Below are 25,349 nucleotides of genomic sequence, written 5' to 3' on the forward strand. Positions count from 1 at the left end.
GGATCCAATTTTTCAAATGGTTCCTCGGCAATCATTTGTTCAACTTCCTTTCTACAAATGAATTCAGAAGGCCTGGAATCCTATGTGTCACTCCACTACCTGCCAACTAGACCTTATGTAGGACTTCTCTGTGGACTTAGAGAGATTAGGATTTTATCAACTCTGGTAACACTTTAATTCTATGAGGTCCCAAGAGAACTGAAAGGCCTGTTCAAAATCAGTAAGTGGTAAGCCCAAACTAGTTCAGAAGTCACAAGACCCCTACAGTTTTTCCACTGTACCTTGGTAGTTCTCAAAATGTTGTTTAAATGTCTACAACTGTTAGACTGGTTCTTTTTTACCTCTGAGCCCTTTATCAGCCCGTTGGTTACTCGCTCTTGTGGCTCTGTTTCCAAAATTATAGCTTTCATTTCTAATTCTTATTCCACTTTCCTATTTCCAGCTTCTTAAAGGACACCTCCAATTGCCCAAACTGTCATTTTCTCCACAAAACTGACCTCACCACCAATGTTCTAAACTTAAAAAAAAAAAGAAAAAAAACAAATAAAAAGCCAAAATTTTGGCTCCTTCCTTACCAAGGTTACTACTTTTTATTAATTTTATTACATATATATGTAGTTTATGTGGTAGAATTATGAGTTCTGAATTTCAGATATTATATTCCATAAGTATTTCTAATATTTAAAATTAAATTTTACATGTAAGTGAAAAGAGCATTATGAGTCCAGAGACCTGTGTTCAAGATGTACCTCTTTGGGACATTTCACTAGACCTTTCTGAGACTCAGTTTATTCCATGTGGTTATTAACACCTATTTCACAGAGAATTAAATAAAATAAAGGATTTGAAATATTCATAATACACTCTATAAATGTACACAATGGCCTTCAACCAGATAAAACAAGCCTAGCTTAGCTTACATGCTTACCTCAGTGTAAATGCTTACCTTCTACCCACCATACACTAGCCTGGAGCTACTCAAGAGATACGTAGGATTCCCCCTCCCTGGCCCCTTTTCTTAGAATAGCTTTATTGACATGTAAATCACCTACCGTAAATTCACTCTTCAAAATGTACAATTCTATGTTTTTTGTATGTTCGGAGTTGTGCAACCATCATCACAATCAATTGCATAAAATTTTCATCACCCTAAAATGAAATTCCCTACCCTTTAGCCATCATCCCTGAATTCCCCCATCCTAAAAACCACTAATCTTTCTGTCTATTCACCTGTTCTGACCATTTCATATAAATGGAATTATACAATAATGGTCCTTCGTGACTGGCTTCTTCGAGTTAGGGTAACGTTTTCAAGGTTCATCCATGTCACGGCATGTATCGGTACTTCATTTCTTTTCACTGTTGAACAATATTCCATTATATGGATATACCACATTTTGCTTATTCATCATTCATCAGTTAATGGGCATGTGGGTTCTTTACACTTTCAGGCTATACCACATTTTGCTTATTCATCATTCATCAGTTAATGGGCATGTGGGTTCTTTACACTTTCAGGCTATCATGAGTCGTGCTGCTATGAACAACCATGTTTAATAAGTTATTATGTCGGTATTTGTCTCCACTTCTCTTGGGTATATGCCTAGGAGTGGAATTGCTGGGCCATGTGGTAATTCTACATATGTTTACCTTTTGAGGAATACCTTACTTAGTACCACAGTTGGCTCCACCAGCCAACATCCACATCCTCATCAACACTTACTATTGCCTGCTTTTGTGATTACAGCCATTCTAGAGGGTGTGACAGGGTTATCTCACTGTCATTTTTGACATATATTTCCCTGATGGTCAGTACTGTTGAGCATCTTTTCATAAATAGTTCTGTATCTTCTTTGGAGAAATGTTTTTCAAATCTTCAGTCCATTTTAAAAACTGAATTACTTGTCTTTTTACTACTGAATTTCTATATTCTGGATACAAGTCCCTCCCTTATCAGATATGTAACTTGCAAATACTTTCTCATTCTGTGGGTTATCCTTTCACTTCCTTGTTGAGAGTTTCTTGGTTTCCTTTGAAACACAGAAGTTTTAAATTTTGATGTGGTCCAATTTTACCTGTTTTCTCTTCTGTTGCTTTTATTTTCAAGATCATATCTAAGAAACCACTGCCTAACCCAAGGTCATAAAGATTTATTCCTGTGTTTTCTTCTAAGAGTTTTACAGTTTTAGCACTTACATTTAGGTCTATGATCCATCTTAGGTTAATTTTTGTTCTTGGTGTGAAGTAGGAGTCAAAATTCATTACTTTCCATGATGTTGATCAGTTGTCCCAGTACCATCGGTTAAGACTACTCTTTCCCTCACTGCATTGCCTTGGCACCCTTGTTCCAAGTTTACTTCCTATTCAATCCCCTCCCTATTTGAAACACTTAGCTGCTTGCCCTTAGATGATCTCTTAACTAGATTCCTTGCTTTCAACATACTTTCACCATTTGATTTTTTTTTTTTTTTTTTTAGTTTTAGGTGTACAACATATTGTTTAAAAAAACTTTTTTACTGAAGTATAGTTGATTTATAATATTAGTTTCAGGTATACAACATAGTGATACAAGTTTTTATAGATTATACTCCTTTTATAGTTACTATAAAATATTGGCGGGCTTCCCTGGTGGCGCAGTGGTTGAGAATCCGCCTGCCAATGCAGGGGACATGGGTTCGAGCTCTGGTCTGGGAAGATCCCACATGCCGTGGAGCAACTGGGCCTGTGAGCCACGGCTGCTGAGCCTGCGCGTCTGGAGCCTGTGCTCCGCAACAAGAGAGGCCGCGATAGTGAGAGGCCCGCGCACCGCGATGAAGAGTGGCCCCCGCTTGCTGCAACTAGAGAAAGCCCTCGCACAGAAACGAAGACCCAACACAGCCAAAAATAAATAAATAAATAAATAAATAAATAAATATTGGCTATATTCCCCTGTCCTATATAATATATCCCTGTAGCTTATTTATTTTACAAATAGTAGTTTTTATCTCTTAATCCCCTTCCCCTATCCTGAACCTCCCCCCTTCCCTCTCCCCACTGGTAACTACTAGTTTGTTCTCTATATCTGTGAGTCTGTTTCTTTTTTTTTAGATTCTGCATATCCATGATAACATACATTGTCTTTTTCTGTCTAATAAGCATAATACCCTCTAGGTCCACCCATGTTGCTGAAAATGACCTTATTTTATTCTTCTATATGGCTGAGTAATATTCCATTACATATATATGTACCACATCTTCTTTATCCATTCATCTGTTGATGAACACTTAGGTTGCTTTCATATCTTGGTTATTGCAAATAATGCTGCTATGAACACTGGGGTGCATGTATCTTTACGAATTAGTGTTTTTGTTTTCTTCGAATATATACCCAGAAGTAGAACTGCTTGATCATATGGCAGTTCTATTTTTAGTTTTTTGAGGAACCTCCATACTGTTTTGCATAGTGCCTGCCCTAATTTACATTCTCACCAGTGTACTAGGGTTCCCATTTCTCCACATCCTCACCAACACATGTTATTTGTAGACTTTTTGATGATAGCCATTCTGAGGGGCCCAAGGAGTCCTGGGGCTGGTGTCACACAGTTGGTGGGTGGGGATGGGGGACCCAGGGGATCCCGGGGCTGATGCCCACCCACCAGTGAGTGAAGCCAGGTTCTAGGGCTAGTATCGGCCAACTGGTGGGCAGAGGCAGGTCCTGGGGTCTCTGGCTGCAGGGCCCAGGAGTCCCAGAGCTGGTGTGGAACCACTGGTGAATGGGGCTGAGGCCCAGGGGGTGCTGGGACTGGTGCATGCCCATGGGTGTGTGACGCTGGCCCCAGGGCTAGTGCCAACTCACAAGTGGGTGCAGCCAGGTCCTAGGGTGTCTGGCTGCAGGGCCCTGTGGGTCCTGGTGCTGATGAGTTAGAGGGAGGGTTCCACAATGACTCTTGCCAGCACCAGTGTCCACGTGGTAGAATGAGCTCCCCAAATGTCTGCTGCCAATGTCTATGTTCCTTGGGTGCACTCCAGTTGTCTCCTGCCTCTCCAGGAGGCTCTCCAAGATCAGAAGATGGGTCTGATACAGGTTCCTTTCAAATTACTACTTCTGCCTTGGGTCCCAGAGAGTGTGAAATTTTATGTGCACCCTTTAAGAGTGGAGTGTCTATTTCTCATAGTCCTCTGGGTCTTCAGAAAGTGAGCCCTGCTGGCCTTCAAAGCCAAATTCTGGGGACACGTCTTCCTGGTGCAGGACCCCTGGGCTGGGGAGCCTGCTGTGGGGCTCAGACCTCTCACTCCTTGGGAAGAACCTCTGTAACTGTAATTATCCTCCCATTTGTGGGTCGCCTACCTGGGGGTATGGGTCTTGACCATGACTCCACCCGTCCTACCCATCTCACTGTGGTTCCTTCTTATTATCTTTAGCTGTAGACCTTTATGCCTCCAGTCTTGCTCATCAATAATTGCTCTGTAAACAGTTGTTAATTTTGGTGTGCCCGTGAAAAGAGGTGAGCTCAGGGTCTTCCTACTCTGCCATCTTGGCCAAGCCTCTCTTAACTTCTCTCAACCCTTTAATTCTTTAATATAGAAATATTCACTTAATCTTTCATGTAATTTTTTTTCAGAAAATAAAAAAGAGATGACCAACTCATTCCTGAGTATTTATTCATTTCTCAAAGAATTATAAAAATATGTGCATTTTCTAAGGAAGAACATCTGAAACTAAAGAATGTTGTGGGTATGTCATGGGTGGGAGGGGTGGAACACAAGACCCTCTGGATGCAACTACCGTTTCAAGCTACAGACCTGCACTTGCCAATACTATAACCATTATACACACAACTACTGAGCACTTAAAATGTGGCTAGTCTTACCTGAAAGGTGCTGAAATTACAAGATGTGCATTGGTTTTCTAAGACTCAGTATGGAAAAAAAAAAGCAAAGTACAGTATACCAATTTTTAAATATTAATTACATGTTGAAAATGACAACATTTTGGATATACTGAGTTAAATGAGATCTATTATAAAATTCACCCATATTTTACATTTTTCAGTGTGAAGACTAGGAAAATTTTAATTACATTGTGGTTTGTATTATATTGCTACTAGACAATGCTGCTACTTGATCTCCTAAGAGTGACTTTGTTGAATAGATTGGCCTCCTGTGAAAATAAGTTTTAGTGGGCATAACTAAGTACACCAAGCCCTTATCTGGCAAGACACAATATCTGTAACTCCAGGTTACTGCCAAAAGCATATAGTCTCAAATTATCTCGGTCACTTACTACTATTCCAAAAGCTCACTTGGCTCACCTCAAGAAGAATAACTTTCTCTCATTCCTTTGTCAGCGTTACTTAAAAATGTGATGCCAGAGGACATGGCCCTCCATTTCAAACATGCATTTTTAAACATACATATTACGGGTCTCATCCCAGACCAAATGAATCAGAATCTCTGGTAGTTGGGCATGATCCAGTTGATTCCTCTTTACAATAAACCCTGAGAGCTACGACTCTAGTTCAGTGGTCAGCAAACTATGGCCTGCAGGCTAAATCCAGCTAGCTGCCCATTGTTGTAAATAAAGTTTTACTGGAACATAGCCACACCCATTTGTTAACCTACTCTCTACAGCTGCTTTTGCAATACAGCTACAGAGTTGAGAAGTTGTGACAGAGATTTATGGCCTGCAAGGCCTAAAGTATTTATTTATTATCTGGTTCTTTACAGCAAAAGTTTGCTGACAGTGCTCTAGATAGTCTAAATTTTATTCTGTAACAACTCAGAATACCAAAGGAAAGATATCTGAAAGTATAGTTCTGCAGCCTCAGAAAATGAAGTTAACTGAATTGTGCTTTGGCATAAGTTTCTGGGCTTACAATGACAGGTCTATTTTTAAAAACCTTCAAAAACGATTCCTGGAGGGATGGTTGTTGAGGACTTCCATTCTGTCATAGTCCCTCTCTGATGAGGCCCAGAGGCAACACAGCTCTGTGTTCCCAGCACAATAGTTAACATGTTTGAAAACCAAAGAATTATGAACTATATACTCATCTTATCTCCATGTATCTTTTGATGACATTTTTCTGGGCTAGTACCCCCCTCCTTCAGGGCAAAAGAAAACTGAAGCACAAGAAGAGCCCAGCTACAGAATGGAGTTTACACTGACCTTCTTCCTAGACAGGAGTTCCAGACTTGCCTGAGTATTACAACTACCATGATGAGTTGGTGTGACACTTTCAACAAATTCAAAAAATCAGATTCTGTTTCCTCAACATTCAGAATCTTTTCCTACTTTGCCTAAGTTAATGAGATACAGATCTGTAGTAAATAACTTAACATTTTCCCACAACTGACAAAACCAGGCAAAACAGTAGAAAGGAGAAACGTACTTTAGCTAATTTAAGTGTCTTATTTTATTTTCCTTACTTAAAAACTAAAAAGGTATTAGGAAAAAACAAATGTAACGTGATACGGTCGAATTACACCTATGGTCTCAAATGATCTAGCTTCTACCTTAAAAAATCATAAAAAGAAAAGCAACTTAAACCCAATATAAGCAGAAGAAACATTAAAGTAAGAGCAGAAATCAGTGAAATACAAAGCAGAAAATAAAAAATATCAATGAAAAGAAAAGCTGGTATTTTGAAAAGGTTAATAAAATTGTTAAACCTCTAGCCAGGCTGACCAAGAAATAAGAGAAGACACAAATTACCAATATCATAAATGAAAATGGGCCACCATTACAGATCCTAAAATATTAAAATAAGAGAATGTCATGAACAATTTTATGTCTATAAATTTGACAGTTTAGATAAAAGGAACTAATACTTTGAAAGATACAAACTACCAAAGTTACCCAAAAAATCTCCAAAAGCTAACAAAGAAGAAATACATAACCTGAATAGTCCTATATAAAATTAAAGAAAATAAATTTATAGTTAAAACCTTTCTCACAAAGAAAACTCCAGAACCAGATGGCTACACTGGTGAATTCTACCAAACATTTAAGGGAGAAATATCTTCAGTTGTACACAAACTCTACCACAGAACACAATAGGGAAGAATACTTCCCAACTGCTTGTTTTGAGGCTGGTAGCTTTCCTTACTACAAAACCAATAAAAACACAAGGAAAAAGTACTAACCAATATTCCTCATGAACACAGAAACAAATATCTTCATAAAACATTAGCAAATCAATCTGGCAATATATAATATGAATAATACATCACAACTAGGTAGAATTTATCTTGGGAATGAAAAGCTCTTCAACATCCAGAAAAGCAAGAAACTGACCATGCCAACAAACTAAAAAGAAAACTCGTATGATAACCTCAATCAATACTTACCAAAAAAGCACTGGCAAAATCCAACATCTATTCATGATTTAAAAAAAAAAAAAAAAAAAAAAAAAGCCTCTCAGCAAAGTTAAGTATAAAAGGGAACTTCCTCAACCTAGTAAATAGCAAAACAGAAATACATGGGAACTTCCTTAACCTCATAAAGAGCATCTACAAAAACCTTACTGCTAACATCATACATAACAGTGAAAGAATGCTTTCATTTAAAATTTGGAATAAGGCAAGGACGCCTGCTTATTACTGTCCCTATTCAACAACATCCTGGAAGTCCTAGCAAGTACAATAAGGCAAAAAAAAGAAATGAACAGCATATAGATGAAAAATGAAGACATAAAACTGCCTCTCTTCACAGATGAGATGACTGCATAGAAAAATGCCAAAGAATCTACCAAAGAAGTTCCTAGAACTCTAGAAAAGTTACAAGTTCACTATTTAAAAAAAAACAAAAATCAATTGTATTTCTACATATTAATAGAAAATCAAAAACTGAAATTAAAAAAAATACCATTTACAATAGCATGAGGAAACATAAAAAATATGCTTGACTAGAAATCTAACAAAACGTGTGTAGAATCTGTATGCCAAAAACTACAAAACCGTAATGAAGAGATACATCACATTCATAGTTTGGAATACTCAATACCGTTAATTCTCCCCAAATTAATCTGTAGATTCAATGCAATCCCAATGAAAAATCCTGGGAGATTTTTTTAATTTGACAAACTTATTCTAAAGTTTATATACAGAGACAAAGGAACTAGTCAAAATAATGAAAAATAATAATAGTAAGTTTGGAGGATTCACACTACCTGATTTCCAACTTAATATAAAGCTACAATAATCAAGGCAGAAGTAACTGGCAAAGGATAGACACACCGATCAATAAAAGAGACTAGGGAAAGACCGACACATGTATGGTCACTGATTTTTGACAAAGGGAGAAAGCAATTAAATGAAGAAAGGATAACCTTTTCATAAATCATTGTTCAAAAAATTGGACATCCGTATTAAAAAAAAATCCCCTAAAAAAAATCTTCATACAAAATTTAATTAAAACAAAAACAAAACAAAACCTTCCAGAAGAAAACAACAGGAAAGATATTTGGGACCTTAGGTTTGGCAGACTTCTCAGACACAAAACCAAAAGCAAAATCAATAAAAGCAAAAACTAACAAATTTGACTTTATCAAAATTTAAAACTTATACTCTGCAAAAGACACTGTTAAGAGAAGGAAAAAGGCAAGCCACAGACTGGGAAAAATATTTGCAAAACAATACCTATTAAAGAACTTGTATCCTGAAGATATTCAAAACTCTCAAAACTCAGTAACAACTTCTGTGCACCAAGGGACAATTAACAGAGTACAAACGTAATCCATGGAATGGGAAAAAAAAACATTTATGAGTCATATATCTGATAAGGGGTTAATGACCAGAATATATAAAAACTCCTACAATTCAACAAATAAAACCCAATTTAAAAATGGACAAAGGAACTGGACAGATGGCAAATTTTTGTTATGTGTATTTTACCATAGTTTAAAAAAACAGTAAGTATAAAAATTAATAAACAGAAACCTCAATTAAAATAGAGTTGGGAGGCCAGAAGGGGGAGCACTCATGCACTGTGCTGTTAGCAGAGCCCAGCAAGAAGAAAGACTTCCTCTTCTTGCCTGCCAAGAACTCAACCAATGACAGACTGTCACAATTCAGCCAATGAAAAACCACTACACTCTGCACTCTCAATTCCTCCAATGGACTCTGTTTACTACAGCCCTCCCAACTTCCTTTTCCCCTCTATAAAAGAGTTCTATTTTTGCTGGGGTCTTGCACTGTGTCTTGCAGTGGCTGCAGACCCTGAATTGCAATTCTCTGTTGATCCCAAGTAAACCCATTTTTGCTGGAGAAATAACTTGCAGTCTATTTGTTTACGGTCAATATAAGAAAACAAAAAACCTAATTAAAAATGGGCAAAAGATTTGAACACATTTTACCAAAGAAGATAATGGATGACAAATAAGCACATAAACAGATATTCGAAATCATTAGTCTTTAGAGAACTACAAACTAAAAACCACAATTCCATTCCTAGGAATTTACCCAAGAGAAATGAAAAGCTACGTTCATTCAAAAACCTGTACACTAGAGATTTATTCACAATCACCAAAAACTGGAAACCACCCCAGGGTATCAAGACTGGAGAATGAATAAGCAAATTATTCTACATTCATACAATGGAATACTACTCAGCAATAAGAACTACTGACATAAGTACATCACGGAGAAATCTCAAGTGCATTAGGCTAAGTGTAAGAAACCAGTCTCAAAAGGCTATGTATTGTATGAGTTCACCTACATGAGAGAAAAAGCAGACATACAGGAACAGAAAACACATCAGTGGTTACTAAGTGCTCAAGGTAAGCGGACGGGGTTGACTACAAATGGCACAAGGGAAAATTTCAGGGTGATGGAATTGTTCTATATTGTCTGTAGTGGTAGTTATATGACTTACATGACTAAATGCGTTTGGCAAACTCAGAACTGCACACTAAGGATGAATCTTACTGTGTGTAAATTATATCAATAAAAATAATACAGGCATTAAGAAAATAAATGTAATGTGATAAAATACCATATTATTCTATAAAAACCAGCCAATTAAACATTTATAAGGTATGATGGTATATGTTTAATCTGATTTAAATATGCTATCAGCACATTTCAAACAAATTCAGGCCATACCTTAGCTTTATAAATTAAAAGTTAAGGTTAGTATTATTTAATGATTTCTTTCACCATTTAGGGAGACACAAAAAAGTCTTATCTGAAATCACTGTTTTTTAATAATTAATTTACCCACTGTCTATCATGTGTAGATTCAAAGATTCACAAGATAATCAGGGGCAGGGTGGTTCAGGAACATGATTTTCCCCCTTTCCATTTTCCTAGTAATGGATATAGCTGGTAGAAGTAGTAAGTGTAAAATACTTAAATATTCTCTAATCTCTTTCTGTACATTCTCTAAGGAGAAGGGTAATCAGTAGAGTCAGCTCTCTTCAAAGGGAGGAAAGGAGAGATTTATGGGAGGCACTACTTTATGTCAAGCATGAGGTGGCATAAGCCCCATTTTTAACACTGAAAACCAATGCTTTAGAAGTGGGTTTGGTCACTTGCTCATTTCTAAAGGGAAGCAGGCAGCAGTAGGATTCAAATTCAGGGCAGTCTCATTTCAGACAAAGCTCTTACTCTTTTTTTTTTTTTTTAAGCTATTATTTATTTAATTCTTATTCCAGAATTTTCCATCTATTTCTAGTGCCGTGTGGCATGCGGGATCTTAGTTTCCCAACTAGGGGTCAAACCCACTCCCCCTGCATTGGAAGCGTGGAGTCTTAACCACTGGATCTCCAGGGAAGTCCCACAAAGCTCTTACTCTTACCCAGCTCACTAGGATTTGCTCTCTGCCCATCTGCAATTGCTTAAGCAAGAGCTTGGCTCTGCATGTTTCAAATCAAGGAGTATCTTTTAAGATTTTATTACTCACATGACCCTGATCAATTTTAAACCCCAAGCCTACAATACATACATATATACTCAGAAGAGCTGAATCAGTTTACAATTTACACGAAAATATGGTGTCTTTTATCTGATCAAATTTTTAAAAATAACCACTTAATTTCTTAAGTCATGATTAAAAACAGCAATATACAAATAACAACCAAAAGGATATATGAAAAAGTAATCATGTTCACTTTTGACCTTAATAAAGAATTTATTGCAACTCTAATTTTAAACAAAGGAATATCGAAAAGTTCTTCCCCTTTCTTCTGGCTTCCTGACATCTGGCTTTCCTCTATTGTTTTCAAAAGCTGCCAGTATCCTGACCTACACACAGATTATTTACTCCAACAGAACTCACCCTGTGAAGTGTCACCGTGTGTTGTTCCCATATAGCTGTTTCCTCCATTGCTGTGTTCTGATAAAGGAAAAGAAAAACAAATAATTATCTTTTAAGGAAATGTCTAACAAAGTGAATGAGAACATCTAGCAAACAATTTAGCACAGTAAAATACCAAAATTCATACTTTCAATATTAGATACTCTGAAAAAGGCTTAATAATTATAGAATGTTTTTTGCTTGCTTTTGTTTTTGTTGTAAGAGACAGGAAATTACACACAGGAACTTCCTTTGTTTTTAACTTAATTTGGACAGATGCCACTCTATAGTCATTTCATGCCAGCTGAAATCAGTGTTCAAGCTAATTCTGCAACTTTATACTTAACATCAGATAGAAATGAACAGAAGTTGGAATAGTATTTTTAAATATCTAACGAACAACACATAAAACATTTAAAAGTATTCCTTAACGTTGTGCAAAGGAAGGGAACGTCAAATACCTCTGAACTCAGTAATTATAAATACACGTATCACAGGAAAACAGATAAGACCATTTGATAGGTTTGGTCAATGGATGCTTCAGTATCAGTTAAAACATTACTGCTCCACCTAGTTTCAGTTTTACTACAGAATTATCTTCAAGCTTTGTTTATAACCCTGAAGAAAAAAAAAAAAGTCTTTTCTAATATACATATCATGCACACATGCCCATGCCACACACAAAAGAAACAAAAAAGAAAAACAAATAAACAATTCCAAACTCCCTGCCCCAAAGAACTGCCTTAAAATAAAAGTGATGCAAGCTCCAATAGAGGTGCTCAAATGTCAGTGTAGTTCAGGTTCTTCTCCTGTCAAGAACTTTTTACTAAAGAGAGAAATAAATCACTATCTAAGAGATAGACACTAAAGAATTCAAAGTAAATTTCTTATAAATTGGGTTAACTGCTCTTGGAGGCTTAAAGTAATTCAATCTCTTTTAATGTTACCATTTTCTTTAATTGGGGTTCCTGAACATATATATCTACAATTTGTTTAAAGGCTTTTTCAGAGGTATCACATCACAAGGTGCGGTAGAAGGGAGAATGCTGAGCACGATGCTTCCAGGACGTCACTTGTCACCCAGCCTCACCAACGTCTATTCCACAAATAAGGTTTGTTTTCTAGTGCACTGCTGTCACTACCATCATGAGAACATGTCCACCAAGGGGCCCTGGGCCCATTTCTCCTTTCTCACAGCAACTTTAATCGAACATTAATGCCACTTTAGAAAAGGAATCCCTATAAAGAAAGCCTGCTTCGCTAAATACAAAGCAACTAGATTAACTTTCCTGCCAGATGAATAAGAGAGGGAGAGAAAGGATCCCTCTGTTCACTCCCATAGATAAGAACTGTCAACCAGCGTTTTGTTTCAATCTTTCAGTCAAGTGCAGCAAAACCTCCTTTTAATGAGACCTCTGCTGGAAACAAAGCTGTTTTGTTTTTTAAAAAATTGACCAGCATTTATGTATTTTAAAAAATACCTCCATCAATGTGACACAGTGATGATATGAGTAATTCTGCTAAATATCAAGAGTCCTACTAAAATATACAGGATAAAAACATCTGCAATTGCCAGTTTGTCCAATCTTAGCTGACTTATTAAAAATGAGAACTGCTTGCATGGCTTTAAGCTTGTCTTGCTTTGATCTACTTCTTAAACCAGCAGCACTGCTTCACTACCCTTTTAATTCCTTTCCTATCAGTGCAAACTGAAAGTGATCTGATAACCAGAGAGGACCTCCATAACATATTCTTTGGAATGAAAATTTATCATCCTCCATATGGTTTTAATGGCCACACAATTTACCATTTAGTAAAAGAATATGAATCAAATGAGGAAATTCATTTAATGTGAAGGGAGGAAAAGCAGATTATGAAACGGCTTGTATATTGTTATCCTTTGTTTAAACATGAATATGAAAAGAAAAGCTAAAAGGATATACAAAATGTTAACACTGATCATCCTCAAAGTGAAGGGATTGTGAGTAATATTTTTTCATTAGGTTTTTTTTTTTGCTTTCCTTTCTCCATTCCCAGTCAGAAAAAACTGCCAAAATATTTTAAGCCACATTCATCAAATCCCACTTGAAACTTCAAATATCTATTTTTAACTTTTCTTTTAGGAAAAATCAAGTAATATTTAAGATTATTTTATGTTTTATTGTTAATTATAAAAAGTATCTTGTTAGTAAGGGATTTATAGAATGAGGTCTTAACGTACAAGCTTCTAGGAGTACAATAAGAGAAATTTAGATGATTTTGTTTATATAAGGGGAAAAATAAAAATACTAAAACAATTGTTCTCAGCATTCCAATCAAAATTAATGTTTCTTCAGAAAAGTACACAACTCAACCAACTCAATGGCTTCCCCAAAATGGGTAATACAATAGCTCCCTTCTCTGTTAAAGCCAAACACAGCCTTATTAGCTTGATTTATCAGAAGGGAGACCAATGTGCAAGAAAGAAGCCGAGAGAACGAAACATCAAAAAAGGGTGGTCAGTTAGGCTCTTGACCTGCGCACTAAAGCAACTGAATCCATAATATAAGTAAGTTGTTATGCCTTGCTGATCCTAGTCACTTAAAACACACACACAGAGAAAAAAGTGTTCCTAGTTTAAACCATGGACCCTTCCATCTCTCTCCACCCTCAGGCCTTCGGTTTCCTTCAGTGGCAAAAGCAGCAAGATTCTATCCATGGTTGTTTATATAACTAGGCAGACTTTATGAGGAGTTCTGAAGGAACTGAGAATACAAATACAGTAAAATATAATGGTAGAATCTTAGTTGACGGGATTCAAGTACCCACTGTAATTCTTTCAACTTTGCTATGTTTGAAAGTGAACATAAAATGTTGGGAGGTGGTGAGAGGAGATTCTTATTAAATCACTCAGAAACTGAAGGCTAAAACGGATATAAAAAACTTTTAGTACTACTAAATATGATACTTTAGAAATCTTGATACTTTAGATTTTAACGCTAAAATTTTGATACTTTAGAAAAAGGAGGAAGGGGATTTCCTTTGAAAGAATACCTAAAAAAACAAGTGGCCTCTGGGGTGGAGAAAGAGAAATTGGGGCAGGGAGGTAGGGAATCTTACATTTTCACTGTGAGCCCTTTTGTAATGCTCTATTATGTTCATCTACTACTTATTCAAATAGTTTTTGAAACATCATCCTTATTGTAAAATTGCTTACTTGTCATTTTTCTTACTGGAAAAAAAAAGCAGAATGCATAACTGGCAGAAGGATTTTCTGGTAAATGAATAGTCTCATTCCCAAAACATTTAGGCTTGTGGGGAGACCGCAAGTAAAAAAGTGTCATTCCTCTAAGAATGATTACAGCACTATCATTCCCTATAACTATGAAAGATGCTGTTAAACAGAAAATGAACTAAGCCAGAAATATCAAGATCACAGCCCAAATCTGCAATTAACTAGGTAAGTAACCTTAGTGTTCCTCATTTAGGGAATGGTATGACATTATCTCAAGTAAAAAGTCCTGTCCACCTCCAAAATTCTATTAGACTGTAATTTCAGTTCCAAACAGGCTGCAAATTCAATAATTAGTGAAGCACTGTAGGCATCCAGAAAAACTGCAATCGTGGCCACTGGACTCTGAGTTCTACATACACTTCTAAGTCAGTGTCAACTGACCAGAATCACAATTTCTGAAGAAGCAAAAAGCTGCATTTCAGAGAGTGCCAAGAGTTTGTTTGGTTTCTTTGTTCTAAGCTCCAGCTGGCAAAGACACTACTCAGATCACCAACTCTGAAGGGCTTCCTGCCAAAACTTAGGATCCTAATTCTAGGCAGTTTCACTGTCCTTTAGGGCTGATTACAGATCAAGGGGGAAAAGACAGGAGAACACAAGAACGGACAAGAAGGGATGAACCTATAACTGGGAGAAGACCAAATCCAAGACGGAATAAATAAAGCCAGTGTTCTCCAAATGAAGGAAAATCTTAACTCCTTAATATTAACTTGGTATATAGCCAGTTAAAATTTACCATCCTTATGGCTGTAATTTTAAAAACAATCCATTCATTTATTCAATCCAGACATTTATACTAAGTGCCGTAGAGGTCAAAAATAGGTCCTTCTTCCTCCTTAAGGGCTCAAGGAGAGGCTTACAACACTAGATAAATGTGTATACGAGGTGCCACGGGGGATGGAGAGGACGCTGCTTGCTGAGAAGATGGGAGACCCCGAGAAAGAAACATCTGAGTTCAAGCTTGATGGATGACCAGGAAAGAAAGTGGGGAAAGATGTTTCCAGAGAAGAAACAGGGTATCAGCAAGGTTGTTGATGCTGCACATAAAGCTGGCTTTGATGTGGCTGAACAGTACCATCTGTGGAATAGAGAAAGGGTAAAAAGAGAAGCTGCAGAAGTACATCCCAACAGGCCTTGTAACAAACACAACGCTAAGGACTGTAAACTCAATGGTAAGACACTAAGGAACTTCAGGCTGTCATATTCCATAGTCAGGACTCATTCTGATGGCTGTGATGTGGAAGAAGGAGTTGAGGCAGGGAGACCAGTTAGAAAGTGCAAGTAAAGAGGGGGGAGGAGCTAAAGATGGCTGTTACAGGTTTCTGAATTGAGCAGCTGCGTGAAAAAGCCAGCAGAAAAAGAGATTACAAATTCAGTTTTAGTCACCTTTAATTTAAGGTGCCTGTGGAAATACTGGAGCAGAGATATAGGCAGTAGGCAGGTGGATATAGGTGATCTGGCACAGACAAGGATCTAGGAGTAATCAACAAAGTAGTATTGAATCCAAGTGAAAAGATCCAATTACCAAAGGACTAAGATGACCCTGTGCACCACAAATATTCTGAGGGGAAAAAAGGAAGAACCTAAGGAATCTGAAAAGGAACAGCCAGTGAGGAACTAATACAAAAATGTCATTTATTGTCCAGAGAATACACCAAAACAAAATATAAAAATGGAAGACAACATAAAAGAATAAAATTTTCATATTTTTTAAATTGTTGGACCCTTACATATCAAATATATACTTTAAATAGTTTATTCAGTACTATCTCTTAAATAAAGCACACTGAGCACTCTTTCCTGATGACTTGTGGTCCCCCACTAGGAAAATTAAGTAGCAAAGAGAGAGGTAACACTGGTGGCTCTGAGTTTTTCTTCTGTATGCAAAGCTGTTATGCTGAATTGTTTCTGAATTCTCCTGCCCTCCAAAGTGTTTTGTTTTTTGTTTTTGTTTTTTTGCTTTCCATCCAAAATAGAAAGCAAGATTACCTACTGAGATAAGGTTGAGCCAGGAACTTAAGAAGTACAACGTAAGTTTTAGTGAATAAAACAAATGACCCCTGCCCCTCTTTGACCTTTCAGTTAAGCATTTAATTTCAAATGTGATCACTGCTATGCAAATAAAGTGCAAAGAAAGAGACTAGTGTATGTGCTAAAAGGTGGGGAAAATATACATTTGGATTGATCTGAAGGGCTGTCAAGTAAACTCTCAAAATGGAGATGTCCTGTCCAAGAGAGAATAAAAAAGATAAATCTGAAGTCAAATGAAGAGTGGTCTTGGAGACACTCAGGGAATTCAACAAATCTCACAAACAGGATAAGAACTCACTAAGCATAAGAACTAAAAATAATGATCAAAGTAACACTGCAGCAATTGTGGGATGACAGCCTCAACAGAAAGTAAGTAAATCGAGCATCTGACATCCCACTATTCTCAACACCAGTTAAATTTTCAAATACTTTATTGTGTGTTCACTCCTTGGCTGACTATTTAGGAGACAGACGATGAGATGGATAGGATTAGAAAATATTAGGAGCTGGAAGAAAGACATAGGTGGGCCTAGAATTTTTTTTGGTTGATCACAGCTAGAGATTTGCTTAAGTAAGTTCACAGATAAATTGCTATATTTGCCAATGTCCTAAGATCAAAGCGAAAGTGTTACCAAGTCCAAGCTTGCTCTGCTCGCCACATGACAGGCCAATGAATCGGAGACGAGGTGTTGAGGCAAAGGAATACGACTTTACTCGGAAAGCCAGCAGACCGAGAAGATGGCAGACTAGTGTCTCTGAAAAACCATCTTATCAGGGTCTGGATGCCAGTTTCTTTTATAGAATCAGAGAGGGAGACGCAGTGAGGATGTAAAATAAAAGGGCCATCAGTCTTGCAAGACATCTCCTGGAATGACCAGCCCCGGTGAGGGGATGTGTTTCTTTTTTCTTGCAGCCATGGACAGGTGGGCAGGGTTCCCTGAGGCAGGCCATTATGTGTGATTATAGTAACAATTATAACAACAAAGGCAACAAAAAGCAAAGGTTAAAGTCCAAGAAACAGATCCAACGTGGAGTCCTACTTAGCTTTAGCTCTTCCCTGTTACAAAAGAATATCAGCTTAAATAAGTTACCATTAAACCTTGAGAAATTCTCATCAGGGACAGTTACAGATACCCTCGAAAACTCAGTGCTTTCCAGTTATCAAAAATAAAACTTTTTAGGTTGACATTTTCTAATGGCTGAAAGTGGATAAAAGACCTTTCAAATTTTTTCCAGGTAAAAAGGGGAAAGGAAATGGGGTAGCACAGATGAGGAAGTGATATTTCTGAGTGTATCTTTTTGTGTAGCAGTATTGTTCCATGATATATTATCCTCCACATATCCAAAAGTCTTTCTCCAGGGGTGAGGGGAGAAATGGGTAAAAAATTTAAACTGTTTTGCGTGTATACTACAAGTGAAGAAATAATAGATAATGAGAGCTGGGTTTCTATTGCTGGAGAAAAAAACTATAAAGAAAAGGAGGGAGGCTAAACTGAACTCTATGATGTGAGATCAGAATCTGAGGTATCAGTATAAACCCATGGTTTTCAATATACATGCAGATAGATACAGAAATAAGAGTTTTGTAGATACGCATATGCCTACAGGATTCCTAGCTCTGTCTGCTGAGAGCCTAGAAGCAAGAAAAACTGCAATGAGCACAGCTAGCATGGAGATCTTAATTTCTAAATACTAGTCTTTAATAAAACAAACCAGAATTTCTCAGAGAAGGGGTTGGTTGCAGGGCTGGGTCAGGGAAAATGCAGCAGGAACCTGGAATATCATGTGGCACTAGAAATGAAGGCACTGCTCAAAAAATTATGGGGGCTTGTCAAGAGAACACAGGAACCAGCTTGAAAGAGCTTCTAAAGGCCAAAGCTGGAATAATGTGAGCAACAAAATAATGATAACATTAGACTTTAACCCACAGAATAATAACCCATGAGTCCACACTGATGTAATCAAATAAATAAATGGGAAAGGGACAGCTCTTCATTAGAGTGGAATTTCAGTTAAATGTGAAAGGAAAAGGGAAAACAGAATTACCATCAGCCAAACTCCAGAAACTGTTGTAGATAAAGATTCACCCACAGATGATAAAACTAGTGGGTGAATGTTTGAGGACTACCAGTTAAATTAAGCACAGCCCCAAATTACCTCCTCCAAAATATTTATAAATTACAGAAACACAGTAACTTTACAGTGGAGAAATACCATCTTAACCAAGGTAAACATTACCAATAATAAGACAGATCAATATCATGAACCCCTTGACATGATGAACAACATGGTTTTTATAGTATTCTTGCCAAAAATGCACGACCTCATTCCAATGATGAAAAAACATCAGACAAACCAAGTTGAAGGGCATTCTAAAAAATAACCAATCCTCTTCAAATAGTCATAAAAGACAGAGGGAAAACTGAGGATCTGTTACAGAGTCAGACACCAAAAAGAAGTAACAACTAAACGCAAATTGGAATCCTGGAAGAGAAAAAGGAAGAACTAGCAAAATTCAAATGTGGTGAGTAATTTAGTTATTGGATCACTGTTCATTTCTTATCCTTGATAACTGTTCTACAGTTACAGTTATGTAAAACGTTAAGGGGAGTGGAATGAAAGATATAAGAGAACTCTAATATTTTTGCAACTTTTCTCTAACATTAACTCAAAATATAAAAGTTTTTCCATAAACGAAACAAAAAGACAACTTACAGACTAAGAGAAAGTATTTGCAAATCATGTAACCGATAAGGGCTTAATTTCTAAAATACACAGACAGCTCATAAACCTCAGTATCAGAAAAACAACCCAATCAAAAAATGGGCAGAAGACCTAAATAGATCTCTCTCCAAGGAGGACATACAGATGGCCAAGAGGCACACGAAAGGATGCTCAACATCACTAATTATTAGAGAAATGCAAATCGAAACTACAATGAGGTATCACCTCACGAACCTGTTGGAATGGCTATCATCAGAAAAGTCTACAAATAATAAATGCTGGAGAGGGAGTGGAGAAAAGGAACTCCTGTACGTTGTTGGTGGGAATGAAAATTGGTGCAGCCACTATGGAAAACAGTATGGAGGTTCTTTATAAAACTAAAAATAGAGCTACCATATGACCCTGCAATCCCACTCCTGGGTATATATCCAGGGATTAACAGATATAAACCACTATATATAAAATAGATAAACAACAAGGATTTATTGTATAGTACAGGGAACTATATTGAATAGCTTATAATAACCTATAATGGAAAAGAATCTGAAGCTGTACACTTGGACCACGATCTTGTAAATCACTACAGTTAAATTAAAAATAAATATTCACAGAGCAAAAAAAAACAGAAAGGAATGGTAATGACAAGATTAATAAGGAGCTGAAAATTGCTAGGTACAAAAGAATGCCATCTTGACCACATTTGCTTTGGGCAGTAGAACATCTAAGTCATATTCTGAACGATAATATATGAGCAAATTCATCAGATTCTTATCAAAATCAAGAACATTCTTTCTTTAGCTGCTAAAATGAAGAATATAATTAACCTATTAAAGGAACCTGAATGGGTAGTTAACACGTCTGATTTTGGAGTTTCTTTGGTTATTCCTCCTCCTCACTAAATCACTATCTGATTTTCAAAAAATAAAAATAAAAAGTTTTAGGAAGTCTTTTCAATTTCTAAATAATAAAATATATGAAAAACCATGATACTTCTCTAACAAAGCACTCAATGGAAAACAGCAAATTTGTACACTCGACAGGCCACATTTCTTTAAAATCAGCCTCCTTACTTCACCTCAACCCTAAAACTATTTTAAACAAACCACAAAATGTCTAACGTAAAGTGACAAGCTGTGTTTCAACTGCTAAGCCTCACTTGGGCACACTCCATCAGGCAGCTCCCTCCTGGTTTCCAGACCAGGCACCCTGAGGCTGAAAACTTCACTATGAAGGAGGCAGTTGCGATAGATCAAGGTTCCGTAAGAAGTAAATATACCAGTCTGAATGTAAGCTTTTTGGTTATTAAAACTTAGGACTTTTCCCATACAAACAAAGAAGCAGTATCATTTATTTTCATGTAAATCTGGGCTTTTAAAGTAACCTGCTAATATCTATCTAACGAATCTAGTATTCACAGCCAGAAAATCAATAAAGACAAAGCGCCTAACAGAAAAGATGAGGCTGAGGGCTTGAGGAAGCACTTCAAACAAGAGGACAGTAAACACGTGGGAAAGTGCTCAACTTCCTTAATCAACAGGGTAATACAAATTAAAAACACAATTAAAGGCTACTACACAACCATACAATAAGCTAAAAGAAAATAATAATGAACACTCTAATCAAAACGCACCACTAGTGGACTTCCCTGGTGGCGCAGTGGTTAAGAATCCACCTGCCAATGTAGGGGACATGGGTTCGAGCCCTGGTCCGGGAAGATCCTACATGCCACGGAGCAACTAAGCCCGTGCGCCACAACTACTGAGCCTGCACTCTAGAGCCCGTGAGCCACAAATACTGAGCCCACGTGCCACAACTACTGAAGCCTGCACGCCTAGAGCCTGTGCTCCGCAACAAAGAGAAGCCACCTCAATGAGAAGCCCGTGCACCACAACAAAGAGTAGCCCCTGCTCGCCACAACGAGAGAAAGCCCGCACGCAGCAACGAAGATCCGACACAACCAAAAATAAATAAATAAATAAATTTATAAAAAGAAAAAAAAATTCACCACTAGTAGGAGTGTAAAATGGTATCACTGCTTTGGTAAGCTGGGTAAAATAAGCATACTCTATGATCAAATCAACAGAAATGTGTAAATATATTTACAAGAATGTTCACAAAAGCACTATTCTTAATAGCCAAAAACCAGAAACAATCTAGATGTCCACCAATGATAAAAGGGAAAACAATGCAACATTCACTCAATGGAAAATTACAGAGCCATGGAATGAATAAACTCTAACTACACAAATCAATATGGATGAACACTGATCAGTGTTGAAAAAAGAAGCCAGACATAAGAACATGTTTCCCTTTAAGTTTAATAACAGGTAAAATTGAAAAAAACACTGCAAAAGAAAAACTACTAGGGAGGAACTAGCCCTATCAAGTATGGCCTCTTAATTAAGACATACTATAAGGCATCTACAATTAAAAAAAGTGTGATACTGGGGCACGAGCAAATAGACCAGTGGAATAAAATGGAAAAATTCATAAACAGACCTTCAAATCACTGGAAAAATCAGTGTATGAGAAAGGTAACATCTCAAATTACTAAGGTAAAGATGCACTTTTTAATAAATGCGGCTAGAACATCTGGGCTGTCATTTGGAAAAAACATATATTAGATCTATATCTCACCATGCACAAGAATAAACTTCGAATGAATTTAGGAATCTAAATGTAAAAAACAAAACCATACGAGTACTAGAGAAAACCTGGGTGAATTCCTCTTTAATGTTAGTGTAGGGAAAGGTTTTCTAAGCATAACTCAAAGTCTAACGGAAATAAAACAAAGTATGTAAAAAATTTTAAAAGTCTGCCTGACCAAAAAAAGAAACACAAACACAAAACACCATAAACAAAGTCTTAAGAAAACTGCAAGATACACCATGAGAGCCAATATCCCTAAAACATAAAGAAATCAAAACTGCAGAAAAAAATTCAGTAGAAAAATGGGGAAAAAATACATCACAAAAAGGATATTAAGATTTGAAAAAATGTTCAAACTCAGTCATAATTAGAGAAATGCAAATTAAAATAACACCAAGATGCCATTTCTCACCTGCCAAAGCAGTCGAAGGGCAAGACTGTGAGGCTATATTCACTCACAAATATTTCCAGGGGAAATGCAAATTCATCCTGCCTTTCTGGAGGTAAATCTGGCAATACCTAACAAAACTGAATGTGTACCTAACCTTCTGACCCAGAGATCCCACTCCTAGGAAATCTGTCCTGAAGATAAACCTTCAACAATGTGACTATACATATGTACCAGGTATTCATGGTAGCAATGTTTGTAACTACAATACTGGGAACAACCTGTATGACCAAACTTGGGAGAATGGATGAATAAATTACAGCACATCACAGAGTGGAGTACTATGCAGCTATGAAAAATGGAAGATCTCTATGAACCGACATGGAGCAATTTCAAAGACAGACCTTTAAAAGAATAAAGCAAAGTGCACAAATACCAATAGTATTCCACCCTTCATGAAGGAAAGAAGGGAATATGATATATACATGTATCTGCTCATTTGTGCAAAAGAAATATAGAAATGATAAACCAGAAACTAAAGAAATTGATTACTTACAGAGTAAGTAGGTATGGGGTGGAAGGGAGAGAGAGGGTGGTAGGACTGAGGAAGGAATGATATTTCTTTGTGGCACTGAACTACAGTAACGTTTCACATACTCCAAAATAACAAATAAATAATTAAAATAAACAAGGATGAGGTGGTGGGAACCAAAATGAAATACAAACAGTAACAGATAAACCTATCTACTACAAATGAATACCACAACCAAAGAGAATGGGTAGAAAAACACTCAGCTAAGTAACTGTGGAAAACACTATTCTGACTGGATACTGTAATGTTAAAGACACAAAGAACTGTACACAAACACTGTACTCGAGTTAAGTCAATCTGTTTCTCAGAAGGGTAGGATGGGTTAACAATCTGCTAACTACTGGACAGGTACATGAGGAATAAACAAATAACTGAATATACTGTAGACAATGAGCTGATTTCTCACTGTCAGAGAAAGATGTTACAAGAAAGGGTGAAGGCTAGAATGAAGAGTGCTGGATAGGAATCATGACGTCCATATAAACCCATGGTTTTTAGTTAAAACATACACGTACAGATAACTAGATACATGAGGAAGAAGGGACAGCTCTTCCTTAGAAAGGAATGTGGAAGAAATGAGAGAAATACAAGATCACTATTTTAGGGAAAAAACACCATAATAACTGCTGCAGGCAAGATCAAAGAGTATAACCAGTGGGCAAAAGTTTGAAGAGAAACAATCTCAAAGTATCTTGCCCAAGATATTTATCAATTACAAAGGGAAAAACAGTAAGTACCTCACCAAATGTTCAAGGTTATCACACCAGTAATAAAACATAAATATCACATACCCTTTCCTAATCTGATGCATAACCTCAATCCAATCATGAGACAACATCAGACAAACCCAAATGGAAACATTCTAAAAAATAACTGACCGCCATTCACTGAAAGTGTCCAAGTCATAAAAGACAGGAGAAGACTGAGAAACCGGAAAAACTGTCACAGTTAAAATGATAATACATTGGATATATGCACAAATAAAATATTAAAATTAATGTCACCTGTTAAACTTTCTGATGTGGTTAACAAAATTTAAATCATGTATGTGGCTCATATGATATTTCTATTAGACAGAACTGCGCTGGCTCTAATCACCAATTTTCAGGAAATATAGCGGGCAAGAAACATTGTAACTATGACAGGGAAAATCCAGACCAAGAAATTGCATAGGACAAACAATTCTGTTCCTCACCAATAAAACGGCATCGTGGGTGGGGAGGCCAGGGCCAGAGCCAGATGGGGGAATCCTACAGTCTAAGAGACGTAGGAGACACACCAAACAATCACAATGGGAGGACTTTATTTGGATCCTGTTTTTTCTTAAATATATTGAAAAAAGAAGTTGATACTTAAGATAATTAGAAACTGTACATTGACTAAATGGTGGATTTTTAAATTTACAATTTGTTTTTAAAGTGTGATAATAGTAATATAGTTATTTTTTTTTAAAGAGTTCTTATCTTTTAGAGATATATACTCAAATATTAGATGAAAAGACATGTCTGGTGTTTGCTTCAGAGTAACGGGGGAGAGAGGATACAATGGGTAGAAGTATAGATGGAACAAGACTGGCCGTAAACTGACGACTGGACCTGTGAGGCTAGCGTGGCGATTCATTACACGCCTCGTATACTTCTGTATGGGCTCGAACTTTTTCCACTTAAAAAAAAGGAAGGCAACTGAGGGGACTACAAGTTAATTGTTGAATCTAGAAAAGACCCAAACCAAGAATCCTATGACCAGGATGCCAGGCCATTATGCAAAGTTTCCGCGGGCTGGCTCCTCAGCAGCTGCCTCCCCTTCCAGGAAAGATAAGTGCAGCGGGCCCTGGAGATGCACTAGGACCTTCTGGGAGCTTCTTGGCTGAATGTTACCTGGTCTATTACCACTAAGTGAGCACCACCGTGAAAACGGTGCCTCTGGTCCAGGAGGGACGTCAGATTTTAATCAAATAAGCAGCAGACAAATAAGTACAAGTTGTTGTACAGTGAAATACAGTTAAAGCACAGGGAGCTTAAAGCAGAGTTCTGAACTGTTTTCTGGGCTCAGGACAAGGTTCTCGAGGCTAAGTATTGGGACATGGCTCTCTGAGGAAGACAAGTCCTCAGAGCTCTGCCTGCTCTGGCTGAGGAACAAGGCAGGCAAGAAGCCTGGTTGTGGCCGCAGCAAAATGCGGGAAGGACCTGTGGGACCAGACTTGGCAGTTCAGGGAATTACAATCATCTTCACCAGCCTCAACACTGACTTGACCAGAGGCACAAAGGAAAAGCATCTCAAAGTGAAAGGACCAGTTCAGATGCATACCAAGACTCTGAGAATAGCTACAAGGAAAATTCCTGGTGGTGAAGGTTCTAAGACTTGGGATGGTTTTCAGAAGAGGCTCCACAGCGACTCACTGACTTGCACAGTCCTGAGATGG

General features: G+C 37.2%; 1 protein-coding gene across 11 annotated transcripts in view; it reads right to left on the minus strand.

Moving 5' to 3' along the window:
• The window catches only part of TJP1 (tight junction protein 1), a 339,138-nt gene that overhangs the window by 78,174 nt on the left and 235,615 nt on the right, over positions 1-25,349 (minus strand). For all 11 annotated transcript variants that reach the window (XM_082385987.1, XM_082385993.1, XM_082385991.1 and 8 more), the window contains one exon: positions 11,255-11,311. In XM_082385987.1, the coding sequence (XP_082242113.1) occupies positions 11,255-11,311 (57 nt within the window). The remainder of the gene's footprint in view (positions 1-11,254; positions 11,312-25,349) is intronic.

This window comes from Balaenoptera borealis (assembly GCF_965194805.1).
Source record: "Balaenoptera borealis genome assembly, chromosome: 3".
Classification (NCBI taxonomy): domain Eukaryota; kingdom Metazoa; phylum Chordata; class Mammalia; order Artiodactyla; family Balaenopteridae; genus Balaenoptera; species Balaenoptera borealis.